General features: G+C 46.8%; 1 protein-coding gene across 10 annotated transcripts in view; it reads right to left on the minus strand.

Annotated features, from left to right (window-relative positions):
* The window catches only part of LOC149352622 (sushi, von Willebrand factor type A, EGF and pentraxin domain-containing protein 1-like), a 268948-nt gene that overhangs the window by 105110 nt on the left and 147358 nt on the right, over positions 1–16480 (minus strand). For all 10 annotated transcript variants that reach the window (XM_089581805.1, XM_089581804.1, XM_089581801.1 and 7 more), the window contains 4 exons: positions 11918–12091; positions 10299–10472; positions 9205–9269; positions 6697–6868 (listed from right to left, as the gene is read on the minus strand). In XM_089581805.1, coding sequence (XP_089437931.1) covers positions 6697–6868; positions 9205–9269; positions 10299–10472; positions 11918–12091 — 585 coding nt within the window. The remainder of the gene's footprint in view (positions 1–6696; positions 6869–9204; positions 9270–10298; positions 10473–11917; positions 12092–16480) is intronic.

Below are 16480 nucleotides of genomic sequence, written 5' to 3' on the forward strand. Positions count from 1 at the left end.
CGCGACGACCATGGGAAGTTGGATGCTTGGAATGCCCCTCCGAGCCTCAGCGGATTAGTGTAGCAGGAATGTCAAAGGCCATTGTCAGCAAAACCCCAGCGAAATTCCTTGAACGGAGATGACCACTATAGCGGCGACGAAGGCAGGCGAGGCCCAGGAGCTTTTGTCCGAGCAACCACCGTGAATGCGGAGGCGACTTGGCGGCGCCGGTCACGCTGGCGGATAATTGAAGAATTCTGTGTCCCCGACTCGCGTTCTGGGAAATCGGCGGGGAGGCAAGTTCATTCCCCTGCTGGAAGACTTCGGGAGGTTCCTTTCCCGCTGGGCTGGTTGAGTCAGCATTCTCCCCCTCTCATCGACCCAGCTGCGTTAGAGTGGAAGAGCTCGCACCTGCCCAGCCGTGGGTGGTGACAAGAACGTCCCCTTCGGTCCATCGGATTGGACAGTGCTCGTCGACCATTATTCCCCAGCCAGGGATCTGGGGAAACCGGACGATATTTAACTCGGCCGTGAGTGTGGCCGGGAAGCCTGCTAGCTCCAGTCGACTACGGTTGACGAAGACGTTGCCCTTCCACTGAGAGCCATTCTCAGTCCCGCTCTTGTAAATATTGTAAATATGTGAATACAGTTTTTCCTTCACTTCCCCTACTCCCCGTCTCCGGCCCACGTTTCCTTCCTCCTTCGGCATTGCGGCGGTGCTCCTGGACCCGATGCCTGGTGGGACGCGCTTCTAGCATCGGCGAAATATATCAACGCTCAGCGGCTCTCTCTTCCCGTGCCTTACGAAGCTCGTCCTCCACCCACGCTGGCAACTCCGCGCCGCACAAGCCCATGCGCTCGCCTAAAGCAACCAACTCTGAAGCGCTCATACTGTTCCTAAATTAACACAACAGGCAAAGAAATAAAAACCGACCTCATCCTGTCGTGGACGCCAAATTCGTGAGGATGTGGGAGATTGCAGGTTGTATTTTACACAAACACAAAGGTATAAGCAATAAACGAGGCGGCTTTCATAGCAAAGGAAACTAATCTCGGTATGGGCTTGGAAAAAGGAAAGAAACAAGAGAGCAACACAACAACACACGGAAAAAACACACGGGGGAACAGAACAAAATCCTTGCGAAAAATACAGCAAAAGAAAGTCAAAAAAATTGCTGAGGCTCAGCTTGGCTAAGCCTGGGGAATGCGAAGCATATTAGTGGCTAGGCTTGGTAATACATGGCTTTCCTTGGTTGAATACTTGGTCATTTTAATACAACCACTAGAAGCCTTCGTCGTGGGGGAAGACAACGGTATGGCTACAGCGGAACGCAGACTAACCCCGAGACGCGCGTTGGGTGAGCGCCTGGATTGCCACGGAAGCCGCGTCTGCCTGCCCGGTGGAGCGAGCGTTTCACCTACACCGAGTGTGAACGCGCGTTCGAAATGCGCGGGAATGCGCGGGTGTGACGGCTAGGGGTCCCACGGCGACGGCGCGAGGTGGAGGCCGGCTCTCTCATCCGATGTCACGTGGTGTGACGTCACGGTGTCACGTGGGGGTCCCACGGCGACGGCGTGAGTGGTAGCTCTAGCAATATGCTTCGCATAAAAGGAAAGGCACACTACTTGTCTCTCATACGAGCATCGAGCGGGGAGGACTTGCTGGGTGTCGGGCAGTCAGGCAGTCTCTGTGCGTTCCAGTGTCGATGCACTGTTGCCGGCGTTTCACCCGTTGGCCTTCAACGCTACCGCAGCGTCAGCGTCTGTGGGCTCCCAGCACGGTTCCCAGGTCTGGTATCCCGGAAAGGCCACGTAGGCGCCAGAGGCGGCCTGTGTGGAGCAGCTGACGGGTGGACGGAGAAGAGTGGCGCCTGGGCCTGGTGGTTGAGGCTCTCGACGACGAATGTCCGGGTCTGGTGGCCCGGACGTCTGCGGCTGAGGCCCAAGACCGGAACTCGGGGAGCCAGCAGAACTCGTCCATGTCCGTCGCCCACCGCGTTCTTCCCTTCTCTGCCACGTAATCCTCTTCCACCTGTCCCGGCGTTCCCCTCCGCACGCGCTCCTCGTGCTTTTTCGTCTTCTCCTCACAAACGACGCTGGGTGGCGCTATCTCCTTACAGTAGCTCAGAGGTAGAGCACCGGACGCGTAATTCGGAGGTCGTGGGTTCGGATCCCACCGGCGGCATGTGGTTGTTTTTTCTTCTGCTTTTCTAATCAATTAGCTTTAAGCGATAACATATTCAGTAATATTATAAACTGATCAACACCACAAAATAAAGAAATTAGTTAAAAAATCCCCTGTGCCCCTTGGTTTCTGTGGCTGTTGGCTTCTCTCATATTTATAACGAGCCCCTCATTCCCCTTCCCTTGTTTGCTTAATTGCTTAGCGAGGGCCTCGGTTCTGGCAGCCTTGACGCCATAGGAAGCATAAGAGGGTCCTCAGACAGCTTCCACCCTCGCCGTTCGATGACGTTCTACGCCACACCAGCGGTAACTCAGGACGTTCTACGTCCGCCGCTTACCAACGTGGGTGGCGCTGCTGAACACTCTCAAGGTTAGGTTATTTGTAAACATAAATACCCCCGAAAGGAGAAGATTCGACAGCTGTCGCTGTAGCTCAGAGGTAGAGCACCGGACGCATAATTCGGAGGTCGTGAGTTCGGATCCCACCGGCGGCATGTGGTTGTTTTTCTTCTGCTTTTCTAATCAATTAGCTTTAAGCGATAACATATTCAGTAATATTATAAATTGATCAACACCACAAACTAAAGAAATTTATTAAAAAATCCCCTGTGCCCCTTGGTTTCTGTGGCTGTTGGCTTCTCTCATATATATATATATATATATATATATATATATATATATATATATATATATATATATATATATATATATATATATATATATATATACCGGGTGTTTCAGCAAACACTCAAAAATTCTCATAAGTAGAATTTTCTTGATAAAGATATGGATTTTGCAGCATAGTATTACCGATGTTGGCGGACACCAGAAAACCGGTGGATCGCATTAGGTAGTAAACTGGTTCACTAACTTTTAATAATTAATTTTTAACTATTACAGTTAGGCGCCTAGTTGCAATTAGATATTTGTAGCCGGTCGTGAGTAATAGCCATATCAGTTTTTAGAATTTCGAAAATGCGATTATCCTCGGCGCTGAGGCTGGACAAAATCTGGCTTTTTCTACTAGCTACGTGCACTGGAGGGGATGCTTTGCCTGCATGCTTTCGATAGCGCATGTATTTCTCGCGCAATGTAGCCAAACTTTGTCGAGCCACAGCGGTGAAGGTAATTGCGTTTTCGAAATTCTAAAAACTGATATGGCAATTACTAATGACCGGCTACAAATATCTAATTGCAACTACGCGCCTAACTATAATAGTTAAAAAGTTAATTATTAGAAATTTGTGAACCAGTTTACTACCTAATATGATTCACCGGTTTTCTAGTGTCCGCCAACATTGGTAATACTGTGCTGCAAAAGCCATATCTTTACCAAGAAAATTCTACTTCTGAGAATTTTTGAAAGTGTTCGCTGAAAGTGTATATATATATATATATATATATATATATATATATATATATATATATATATATATATATATATATATATATATATATAGACACTGAGGTCTACGGCGGACGCCAGGTAAGAGGCAAACTACTTTAATTAGTTCGCTGATTAACTGAATATTTTCATTAACTGTTATAATTTTTATTTTAGGGGATATGTTGTATTAGCGTCCAGCAAGCAGTCTTCCAAGCAGTCCAGCCAAGAAAAAAAATATCATGAAAAAATTTTTTGCGCGCGTTAAGAAGCGAGAAAAAGTCACCCTGGTAGGCAGCTTCACACTGTAACACAGCCTCTGTGAGCGCCTGTGACGTAGCTCGCTCCGCCCTGCGCTTTGTGTCAGTGCGTTTTTGTTCCAACGCGGCATTCCGTGAGGCCGCGGAGCGAAACGAAACAAGCAGCGATAGCACAGGCCGCCCGTCTGAGCTTCAGGTGATATCAGCCGTGGGACGCAAAACGCTGGGCGGAGCGAACTACGTCATAGGCGCTCCCGCCACTGAGTTACGGTGTGAAGATGCCTACCAGGTTGACTTATTCGCGCCTCGTACCGTGCGTGAATTATATTTAATCAAAATTGTTTTTTTTTTTCGATTGGACTGTTTGGAGGACGATCTCCAATTCTGCGAATATAACATAACCCCTAAAATAAAAATTAGAAAAGTTTAATAACATATTTAGTTAATCAGCGAACTAATTAAAGCAGTTTTCCTCTTGCCTGGCGCCCGCCGTAGCCTCCAGTGTAGCCCCAGTGCTAAAATAAATCTAAAGGAATTTACCTTTTTTTTAAATTTTTGACCTTCTAGAAAAACACCCGATATATATATATATATATATATATATATATATATATATATATATATATATATATATATATATATTATAATGGCGTCGCTCGCCTTTTTAATGTCATCTTCCTCTACATGATTAAATTTATAAACGGCATTCGTACTTGAGGCATTAAAAAGGCAAGCGACGCCATTATGGTACATATATATATATATATATATATATATACAGGGTGTTTCACCTAAGACTTTCTGTAATTTTTAAAAATAAGCTATTTGAATTAGATGCGCGCTTTTTCTGGCATAGCATTGTCAGTGGTGTAGTACATCATAATGCAGCTAAGACGTGCTAACTAGCAGGCTTGTTAACCAATATTTAATAGTTAACTTTTAAACTATTACCGTTGGGCTCCTTAATTATTGAGAGGCATGCAGCCCACCGTAAGTGATGTCCATATCCGTTTTTAGAATTTCGAGAACGCGATTATCCTCGGCGCTGTGGCCCAACAAATTTCGCCTACATCGCGCCAAAATACATGCGGTTTGAGAAGCTTGCAGGCAAAGCAACCTCTCCAGTGCATGTAACTCGTCGAAATAGCCAAAATTTGTTGGGCCACAGCGCCGAGGATAATCGCGTTCTCGAAATTCTAAAAACGCATATGGACATCACTTACGGTGGGCTGCATGTCTCTCAATAATTAAGGAGCCCAACGGTAATAGTTTCAAAGTTAACTATTAAATATTGGTTAACAAGCCTGCTAGTTAGCACGTCTTAGCTGCATTATGATGTACTGCACCACTGACAATGCTATGCCAGAAAAAGCGCGCATCTAATTCAAATAGGTTATTTTTAAAAATTGCAGAAAGTCTTAGGTGAAACACCCTGTATATATATATATATATATATATATATATATATATATATATATATATGGGCCGTTTATAAATTTAATGATGTAGAGGAAGATGACATGATTTAGGCGGGGACACCACGCGCAGCAACGACATTTTATAATCACGAAATGCTGAAAAGCCAACTTAACGAACATTCAAAGTGTTTTCTTGACCTTCGATATTTCATAACACATTGCCGATTAAGGAAATTTAAAAACAGAGCTCATCTCGGTGGACTGCCTTCAGTTTATCTCTCACAGTTTGATGAGAGATAAGTTGAACAGATCAATGTCTCACAATGTATCACAGACAGCTACTCTCATAGACGGCTCCCGCGACTCGCTGCGTCCATAGGGAGAACTGCAGCGCGAATGCCGCGGGAGCGGCGCAGCACCCTTTTCCAGCAAATGGCGGGTCACGTGGTTAGTCATGTGACCACAGCTGCCAAGGCGGTGGTCGGCGCAGCGGTCTGCACGGCGGCGGCGCGCGCTTGCAGCTGCGGCGAGGGACCTGATATGTCGCGTGGCGGCCACACCTCCACCGCTCTTCCACTTGAAGGTCAAATTGCGGCGCCCATGACCTTGGCTTCACTAGGCCAGTAAAACGTTCGCTTTAATAAAGACACATAAACGTTTTAAAAAAAGAAACAAACACTCTCTATATATCAATGCACTGGAATACAATCTGGCGCACCTCTTCCATACTCCTAAAGGCGCGCAAAAGCAGTTCATCAGGAATGTAATGGGCCGTCTGAACTGCTCATCCGCTCCCCGAAACGATTACAGTCGTGCCCTGCGCGCCCTGCCAAGTTTTGATTTGAAGACAACACTGCAGTTGCGGGACGGGACCTTCTTTTCCTATATAGATACATTCGTGGCCACACTGACTGCATGTACGTACCTAGCAGCGATGGCTAAGCCTCACGCGTCTGGATCAAGTCCACGACCATTTCGTGGGTTCAACTCCTCTCCGAGCAACCTGAGTCCCATTGTGCGAATGATGCGTCTTTACACCTGTTTGGTGACACCTAATCTTGATACATTCCATTGTGAGTTCGTCGAATCCAAGCGAGACACACAGACCTCAATAGGGCGTCAACACATGTCTGTTTGTTAGTCATTATTATCATTATCATTTTGCTATGTTCAGCTCATTTTTCTCCTCTGTATTCATCACCGCGTGCACCACTTCACCAAGCCTTTGGCAATTGGTGAGCACCTTGAAAAATGCTTAAACAAATAAGATGAAAATAAAAATAAAGACGGTATAACAGTGCAAGTTGCGCTGCCGCCGTTCCTTCTTCCCTAGCTCCTCAACAACGAAGCGTTCAACCACTTCCATAAGTTTTTTTAAAAGATTTATCGCCTGTGCGAACATATTAGTGACACCATTATCAGTTCTAATTTGCACTTGTGCCAGGGTAATGGACTCGATGCAGCCACTTACTTTCGGTGCACCAGGGCTGTGGGGGATCCCACACACCGCCCTGACAGCTCAGAGGAGCTTCTTCTCCTCCCGCGCTTCGAAGCGACTCCCGTGTGAATCGATACCCGTCTGCGCATTTCACAACGAGGCTGTTGTCAGATTCTGTCACTTGCGTACCATTTTCTGCAAGCAACTGAAAAAGAAACGTAAAGGATGCTAAGAGCAGGCGTCTGCTGTTCTCAGTATGCAACTCGATCTGTTGCCTTCAAAGCAAGTACACCTTTCATCCTTTCAGCCTCAACCGAAAAGGTTACCCCCATTCGATGCATGGTGAAGGCATTTTTTATCAACGGAGTTTCTAAAAGCAAAAGTAGGTTACCCTCTGCAATTTAATATTTTCAAAGCTCGAATCACCCGACCAATTTTTAAGCTTCACTAGTTTTTGTTCCTCGCATGCATTCTACATTATTCACGCAGTTCTCACGCTCACCTTTGCTAATTCCTTGCATTCACTTCAAAGCCATTTTCGTGACCAGTCCACGCCAAGGGTGTGACTTACTGCCACAGGTGAGCAAATGCAAGCATTTCTTCTTTTGCTTCTTCTCCTTCCCTCCCCTCAAATATTCTCCTTCCCTCAGTCTCAAATCGCAAAAATATCTCCCCTCCAACGTCCACACCATGTTTGTGAGAAGTATTTATGGGCAGATGAAAGCTTATGCACATAGGAGCAGCGGTGAAACCGACCAAATCGCTTTGTTCGTACGTGCCCTCAACAAGTTGATGCGCACTGAATTACACAGACATTACGTTTATCCCGGGGCCGCCTATTCGGCTCGCGTGCCTCCTTTGTTGCTCTATCTGTGGAGATCAGTCTGCTCTTGCCCCCGTGGGAGTGTAAGAGAACACCAAAATACAAGGGCGCCGCAGCCACTGGAGTTTCTCTAAAAAAATAAACTCCGAATTCAGGGTAAAATTAAAGCAAGTGAGTCCGCACGGCACGCCTCACGAAAGGTTCTTGAGCATTATGGCAATGAATTACTCCCGAAAGACTTTTCGAGCGCTGTGACCATTTTAAGAGATGCTGCGGAAATTTCCTTCAATGTCATTTCCCAAAGGCATCCCGTACACTGGTGCATAATCTATAAATGCGGTGAGATTCCTTCCCATACTCTAATGCATACAGCTCATAGATGCCTCAAGGCGGCTGATGTGAAGCATTAGGCTGTGGAATGTGACCGCGTTGCGCTGATGTAGAATAACGGGGACATCCAAGACACAGAATTTCTAAGATTCCTAGAACGGTTTCATATCTTGCCAATGAAAGAGGCACCTAGGGATTGTGAACTGGGGCTGTACGCTTACAAGCAATGATACATATATCGTTAAGCCAGATAGAGCTACGGGCAAAAGATGAATCCGCGAAGCACATAATTTAAATGCATAATTTTAATCGCAGCAGCACTTCTAGGACACGGAAAGCAGTTTTTTGTCCATATTGTATTGCCGCATAACAAAGGGGAAGTAGAGAGCAATAAGGTCTGCCATGTGTCAGTGCTTTAGTGATAAACGTGGTGGCCAGTGATGAGTGTTTTTCACTGAATTTCAAAGTTTCGAAAGGAATGGTGTCAATAACAAAGTGTGCTTTTAAAGAGACATTTATTCGTGTTTAACTTTAAAAATAGTTCTTAAGAACATAAAAATAACTGGCTTTAAACTGAGAACTACGCTGACGACTGCAGAGGAGTGAAGCGCAAAGTGATGACGCTTGTAGCATACTAGTAGCGATAGACTGCCAGGTTTGCAGAGCTACCAATATCATAAAACGAAACTAGACGTTTGCCTGTTTCTCACGGTACCTGTTGACAGCAACAACAAAATGCTAAACGCCCATTTGAGACCACTGCTTTCTCGGTTTTCTGATTATAGCCATCAGAACAATGCAAAGACACTCGAAGTAATGCTTTCAACAGCATGTTTCCTGCCCTTCGATCACAGGGCCAATCAGATATAACGCCCGTTGGTGCCCACCGATGAAATAAAAGCGATACATACCGTACGTACTGACTTTGATTCACAAAGAGGCTAAAAAGAAGCTAGTCGAGAGGGGCCAGCTCACAGATGACACACTTATTGCTTGATGCTTTTTAATGCCTCCACAGGTGTTTCGTACGATGCTAGATATCCACACTGTTACGTAGAATGTCGTATTTACCTTCAGAATTATCGCTGGTGGGAATATTAGCACCCGTCTACTGGGTGGTCTGACGTCAGAACCGTGTCACCGCTGGTGCATGCTTATCTTATGGAATTCACCACCATATTGTTACCTTCTATCAGAGATAAATTTTAGTGTCGAAAATAAAAAGAGAGAACAGGCTGCCACTTTAGGATGAACTGTTCATGAAAACAAAGCTTTGCAAAAAAAAAAGCTGATAAGCACATGTAATCTGAGGGCTTATCCTAATTCTAGTTCCCATTCAAATGACTGTGAGGAACACTACAGCAAGCGAAAAGCTTGTTTACCCGTACCCGTGATCCGTAAGACGTGTTTCGTAGGACATGAAAACCGGGTCCAGGCTGTATGACACATATGGCTGGAATGAAAGAAGGGGAACATTAGTCTCTTTGCTTTTTCTCCACACACAGTCATTCCTTCGCTCGAGTGTTTCGTCAACGCTTGTGCAGTTACCCAAGAGATTATTCACTGACTACCATAATAGGGGCTCAAGTTACATATTACAAAACGTTGTAATTGTTCTATTCACCCTCAATAACACAGTTTCAAAAGGCTGTACCCATTAATGACCTTACTTCCTTTATCGTCATGCACGCTGACAGCAATCAAAGGTGCGCTCAAAAGCAGTCTGACTAGGTCAAAAGCAGTCTGACTAGCTAGCGCCTTTAAAAACGATAAAGTTGGTACGCGGAGCCGTTTCCGTGTCACAGAAAGAATATTGGGCTGCAGCAAAAGAATAATGGTTTATAGGTTTTGTAGTTCCAGAGCTACTCAGTTTATAAGGGATAGAAGAGGAATGAAAAAGTGCAAAAATGCAAGCTTCACACTTCTAAAAAAAAATGTTTTGCTTCTGCATCATAATTATGACTGAAACAGCGACACAAGATTTCTTACATTTTCCATAGCTGAAAAAGTGCCAGTAGGCTTCAAGAGCTAGAATGCCTGAACTACCTCATTCTGCTGGAACGCAAGAAAGAGAAGGCCTGAGGAGTATCCGCCTGAACCGGCGCGAATTCAACCACGCCGCCTACATTACCAGAGATTCATCAGCCGGAAGCGATTGTGGACTCCCCTATTAACATAAGAAGCCGGTTTTTGTTTACGGGGATCAAAACTCTTTATAGCAGCATTGGCTGAAAGCTATCAGCTTTTGCTTTGTAGCATCAGTGCTAACGCCTATACTGCACAGTTCTTGCGCAAAATCAGCCACAGAAGATAAGCCGTCAAAGCTAACCCAAGATCTGCGTATTGTACAATGCCAAACACTGAAAACATCATTCTTCTGGCGACTCAAAAGGTCAGGTTTTAACATCTCTGTTGAAAGATCCACTGCGTGAATTTGAAATAAGCTTCGTGTGCGTTCGCACCGATTAGACTGCACACTTACCTTCGCAACGCGGAGATTCACCGGACCATTTACCGTCTGCGCCGCAGGTGCGGGTGCTATTGCCGACCAGCTTGAAACCTCGGATGCACTTGAATATGGCCTTTGACCGCAGCACAGTTTCCCGAAGGCGCAGAACGCCGTTAGCGATGCCTTCCAGGTCGTCACACTCCACGACTGCGCCAGAGAACATCGGCTGAGTGCTAATGCAGCAGGGTTGGAGCATCGTGGTACTTCAATTGCAAAAAAAGGCATCACAATAACTCACAATAACAGATGACCACAATAACTCACAGATGAAACGTTCCAGCCCAATTATGTGGAGCACATAATCAAACAATGTGCCAATTTCTTTTCATCCGAAGTTCGAGCTAAGCCCGCATACCTAACAAAAATAATAGACTATAATTAGCGCTGCAATGTTCGCTGCTTAAAATCGGGAGTAACCAATGAGGCTTAAAAAAAAACTTCAGAAAAGCGGCTCCCTCCGTTTTGCGACTTTATTGCCGGGTGTCCTCTTTTTGTTCGTCACTCGGGCGGCGAGCTTTTTCGGCCCCGTAGCCGTGTGACGGTCTAGTTGGTCCCTCTAGCTTGAATGCCTTTTGCCGGCATATTTCTACGAGACGCACGACCGCGTAAGGGACACACGCAGGACGGACGATGATTACTCTGTCCGGCGTCTCGCTGAAATGCACTGGGAGAATGCATTCAAGCTGGTCCTTTGGTTGACTGTGGACTGTATTAAGTACAGAGTCGATTACACTTGTCTAGAGCGTTAGAAAGGTGCCCGTCATGGGGAAAGATGGGAAATTATGAAGCAGGTATTGACTTTCATTGATAATGCTTGCGCTGGAGAGCAGCCGAATCGGGACGTGAAGCGCACAGGCACCAGCGCCTTACCGCTAGCAAAGCAGTTGAGAAAGATTTCAGTTCATTTGCTCCGCAGCACACCGTCCGAGCACTCTGGACAAGTGTGACCGATTCTGTACGTATATATTTTCACTTCACCATGCTCGCACAATTTTCTTTCCCTGTCCACGCACCGACACCTTACCTAGATAACAATAAAGCTTAATTATCTCCTCGTTAAGAGTAGACATATACATGTCTTTTATGCGAACATTACATTCATGGCCACGAACAGAATAAGCCGCATTCACGGCAGCCAAAGTATGAGGATAGGTTATGTATGTTATGCATGCGCCCTTGGATGAAATTGGACTCGCAGAAATTAGCCTCGACAGAAGTTGTGGGCTACTATAGGAGCTCCTGTGTGAGGAAGTGCTGCAGAAAGGAATGGTAACTTCCCCGCGAAACCCACCGCCTACGCTTGTCTCTATCTATGCGCAGCACTCATTCTAGTAATATCCAAATCCAGTGGTACCATAGTATTGTCTGCAAGGTGTTTGTCCGTCCATCCGTCTGTCCGATTACACCCTCCTCACCTGGGTAACGCTTATCCGCGTCTTTCACAGGTATGCCTAGGTATGCATGTTTACGATACCAAGTACAGAAAACGTCTCTGTCGTGGCAGCTCAGAAGAACTTTAACTGATTTCTTCAAAAAGCCGCTGCATGAACTTGGATTCAAATTCTATTCCACCGATGAGACTGCACACTCACATTCACAGTGCGGAGATTCGTCGGTCCATCGACCATCGGCGCCACAGGTGCGTGTAGTGTTGCCGACCAGCTTGGAACCGTGGTTGCACGAGAACTCGGCCTTCGAGCGAAACACGGTTCCGGAAAGGCTCACAGAGCCGTTCGTGATGTCGTCCAAAGTACCGCACTCCACAACTGCGGTATAGAGCGTAGCTCGGCTGAGAATGAATATAGCAGTAATGAAACACATATTTCATTCGCCAAAAAAAAAAAAAACAAGAAACACTTCTCATTTTCATACTGAGGTACACAAGATGGAACTGCCCAGCAGGATTGTGTGCATTAAATCACCTAAAATTAGGCGCTTTTTGATCTTCTCTGGCATTTGGTTCAAGGTCGCTTACCTAAAAAAAATGAGAGACGCTCAGATTGTCTGACACGATTAACTGCGTAAGCGGAATACGCTTTTTGAATGATTCTTTCCTCGTTAATGCTTTTCTATTTGGTGCTTCTCCTTTTCGACGCATCACATTGGCTGAAAGTTGCACCGGTTAATTTCACTTTACGTGGACTGCTTTTTTGTGACCGGCTAAAGATTTTATGCTTTATATTTGCAGCATTTACACTTCGCTTCACTTTGGCTGGCTTTATGGCTATGAAATGCTACAATTATTGCATGATACACATTTCACCTTAATTACAAGTCGTGTCAAGCTGCGTGCAGGAGAAATAACAATCTCGATACCCTCAATGAACACCTCCTTGCGCAAGCCGCGGCCAACTTATTGGTTTCTTCTTCCTATTATTACCCTTATAATACCACCATCGTCTTCCATCTTCGTTGGAGAACGTCATCAACATGGCGCCCGATGCGGACGCTTATGCGCACTGCTCCCAGCCCATTCGTGGTAGGCAGCAATTTTTGCCGTGCGTGTCTTGCAATCAGCGTTTTCACTGCAAATGCATCAACATACAGACCGAGGAATACAACATCCTCATGGAATCCGGGGCCAGCAAGTACAAACGTGTTCATTATATGAAGCGCCGTGATCCTTCGGTGGCAGAGCTTATCGGCGGAGCCAGCGACACGAAACGCACCCCGAAGTGCATCGCTCTTCCCTGGATTTTCAAGATTCACATTCCGTCACTGCTTCCCTGGGTGTTATTTTAATGCTACAAAAAATGGCTGGTCGAATGGATGCGTTAACTGATGAACTCACTTACTGAACACTCTCAAGGTTAGGTTATTTGTAAACATAAATACCCCCGAAAGCAGATTTGACAGCCGTCGCCGTAGCTCAGAGGTAGAGCGCCGAACGCGTAATTCGGAGGTCGTGGGTTCGGATCCCACCGGCGGCATGTGGTTGTTTTTTCTTCTCCTTTTCTAATCAATTAGTTTTAAGCGATAACATATTCAGTAATATTATAAATTGATCAACACCACAAAATAAAGAAATTAATTAAAAAATCCCCTGTGCCCCTTGGTTTCTGTGGCTGTTGGCTTCCCTCATATTTATAATGAGCCCCTCATTCCCCTTCCCTTGTTTGCTTAATTGCTTAGCGAGGGCCTCGGTTCTGGCAGCCTTGACGCCATAGGAAGCATAAGAGGCTCCTCACACAGCTTCCACCCTCGCCGTTCGACGACGTTCTACGCCACACCAGCGGTTACTCAGGACGTTCTACGTCTGCCGCTTACGAACGTGGTTGGCTCTGCTGAACACTCTCAAGGTTAGGTTATCTGTAAACATAAATACCCCCGAAAGCAGATTTGACAGCCGTCGCCGTAGCTGTGAGGATGTGGGAGATTGCAGGTTGTATTTTACACAAACACTAAGGTATAAGCAATAAACGAGGCGGCTTTTATAGGAAAGGAAACTAATCTCGGTATGGGCTTGGAAAAAGGAAAGAAACAAGAGAGCAACACAACAACACACGGAAAAACACACGGGGGAACAGAACAAAATCCTTACTAAAAATTAAGGAAAAAGAAAGTCAAAAAGGAAATCTTGACAGTGAAAGCGCTCAAAAAGACAAGGACGACAGAAAAGGAAAGACATACAAAGCGCTTACTTTCAACTGATTTTATTTCATGCGAAAAACAACTTTATACTCATAGTAATCACTTGCGCATGCTTACAAGAACATTACCAACGAGTGATAGCTGGCACGTTCTTTCAGATAACCGGCATGCCCGATGTAAGATAGGACATCTCTTTATCCGACAACATTCTTTATCCATTATTCAAAAAGGAAAGGCACACTACTTGTCTCTCATACGAGCATCGAGCGGGGAGGACTGGCTGGGTGTCGGGCTGTCAGGCAGTCTCTGTGCGTTCCAGTGTCGATGCACTGTTGCCGGCGTTTCACCCGTTGGCCTTCAACGCTACCGCAGCGTCAGCGTCTGTGGGCTCCCAGCACGGTTCCCAGGTCTGGTATCCCGGGAAGGCCACGTAGGCGCCAGAGGCGGCCTGTGTGGAGCAGCTGACGGGTGGACGGAGAAGAGTGGCGCCTGGGCCTGGTGGTTGGGGCTCTCGACGACGAATGTCCGGGTCTGGTGGCCCGGACGTCTGCGGCTGAGGCCCAAGCCCTGAACTCGGGGAGCCAGCAGAACTCGTCCACGTCCGTCGCCCACCGCGTTCTTCTCTTCTCTGCCACGTAATCCTCTTCCACCTGTCCCGGCGTACCCCTCGGCACGCGCTCCTCGTGCTTTTTCGTCTTCTCCTCACAAACGACGCTGGGTGGCGCTATCTCCTTACAGAAGGCCCCCTCTTCGGAAGTTTTTTCCAAGGGAAAGAACTCAACTTCAGGAGAGCGACCCCAGACGCGTTCGACGATCGCACCGCAGAACACCACACCACAGCGCCCACACTACACGTCACACACAATAGGACGGTCGTCAATGTTCGATACACAGACATTCGCTCACACAGCAAAGAGCGTATATGAAAAGGAAATGTAAAGCGTCCGTAGAGGGGCGAATAAACACGGAAGGCATAAAAAGTAGGTAGCCGACACTCTAAAACAAACATGAACAAACACAGACAATGCCAACAAGAACAGGTGTGGGCTACATTCTTCCGTATTCCATTCTTCACATCAAACCACTTCACCGTCGCAAGAACTCTTTCAGCTAGTACTTCCGTTTTCCTTTGTGAAACCGGTTTCTCCAAACCGACCTCGGTCTCCACCATGATTTTAAATGTTCCTGTCCTACGATGTTATTTACTCTGTTCTCCCTTGCCTTCGACACAGTCCGTTGACACGTATCACACGCTCTGACATAACTCTTAATGTCAGCCTTTACACCGGGCCAATAAAACTCACTGAGCACCTTAGCGATCGTTTTGCGTATCCCTCGATGACCGGATAATGCGCTCTCATGCGCCGACATGAGGACTTGCGTGCGTAAGCACTTCGGTACCACCGCTTGCTCAACGACTCGGCCGGGACACACTTGGTATGTTCGGAAAAGAACACCGTCATCTGTATCAAAAGAGTGGGCGGTCTGTCCCTTGCCACGAAATATTTGCCCCAACTTCCTGCGACAGACCTCTAAGGTCGGGTCTTCTTCCTGTTTGAGGCGAAACTCCGACCGTGACAAGTGGAGTGTGTTCAGAGTGGGGCTTTTACTACTCTGTGAAACCTTTGCTGTCACCGTAAGGGAAGGAACATCGACAGAACTCGTCATGGCAAGAGAAACTGCCTGATCAGTGAGAACTGGCGGGTCGACCGAGAATGGAACTTTATCGCCAGGGACATTGCCTATTACGATGTCGTACAAGGGTGTAGACAAGCACCGCGCGATGGCCCTGCCCGAGAAGTATGGTGAAGAAATCACCACCTCCGCTTCCGGAAGTTCTACACGGGTCCCATTGGCCAAGAATAATGTAGCCTTTTCCCCTGTAAGTGCCGCTGCCAGTACAAGGGACTCACGCACAACAATGCTGATGCTGCCCGTATCCCGTAATACCGAACCAGGCTGGCTGAACACCTCACCGTGCCCCACGGGCATAGCAGTTTCCACCGGGTTGGAAGGACAGACCATCTCTCCCAACTGGCCCTCTACGCGCTTTACCTCTGCAGTGTTATCGGGATGTGAATATCGAGGTATCATGCAACAGGCGGACTCCTCACGGTCTCCTGGTCTCTTAGCTCTGCATGACTGGGCATCATGTCCTACCTCGCGGCACCAGGTGCAATACAATTGCTTCGGCTTCGTCCGACAATCCGACGCCTTGTGCCCAGCCTTCTCGCAAAGAAAACACCGAAGGCGGGATTGTGAACCTGAAACCTCGTCCTTGGCCTTATTTAACGTATGCTCCACCTGCTCTTTAAAGAACAACAAGTTATTTTGCCGCTGTGCTTCGAGAAAAGGATCAGCAGCCTCCGCCAGCTTCCAAACTGTCTTGCCCTCCCGCTCACGTAAGAAAAGGGCTAAACGGGAATGACAGTTGTTCAGGAATCGCTCGCTCACGACCATCTCGCGAACCACCTCAAAAGTTCGGCCTTCTCCTCGCATCTCGACCCAACGGTCAAAGAAGCTAAACAACCTGGCAGCATATTGCGAGGCCGTTTCACCATCCT

The sequence above is a fragment of the Amblyomma mixtum genome, chromosome 3 (genome assembly GCF_055824585.1).
Source record: "Amblyomma mixtum isolate Tamu chromosome 3, ASM5582458v1, whole genome shotgun sequence".
Classification (NCBI taxonomy): domain Eukaryota; kingdom Metazoa; phylum Arthropoda; class Arachnida; order Ixodida; family Ixodidae; genus Amblyomma; species Amblyomma mixtum.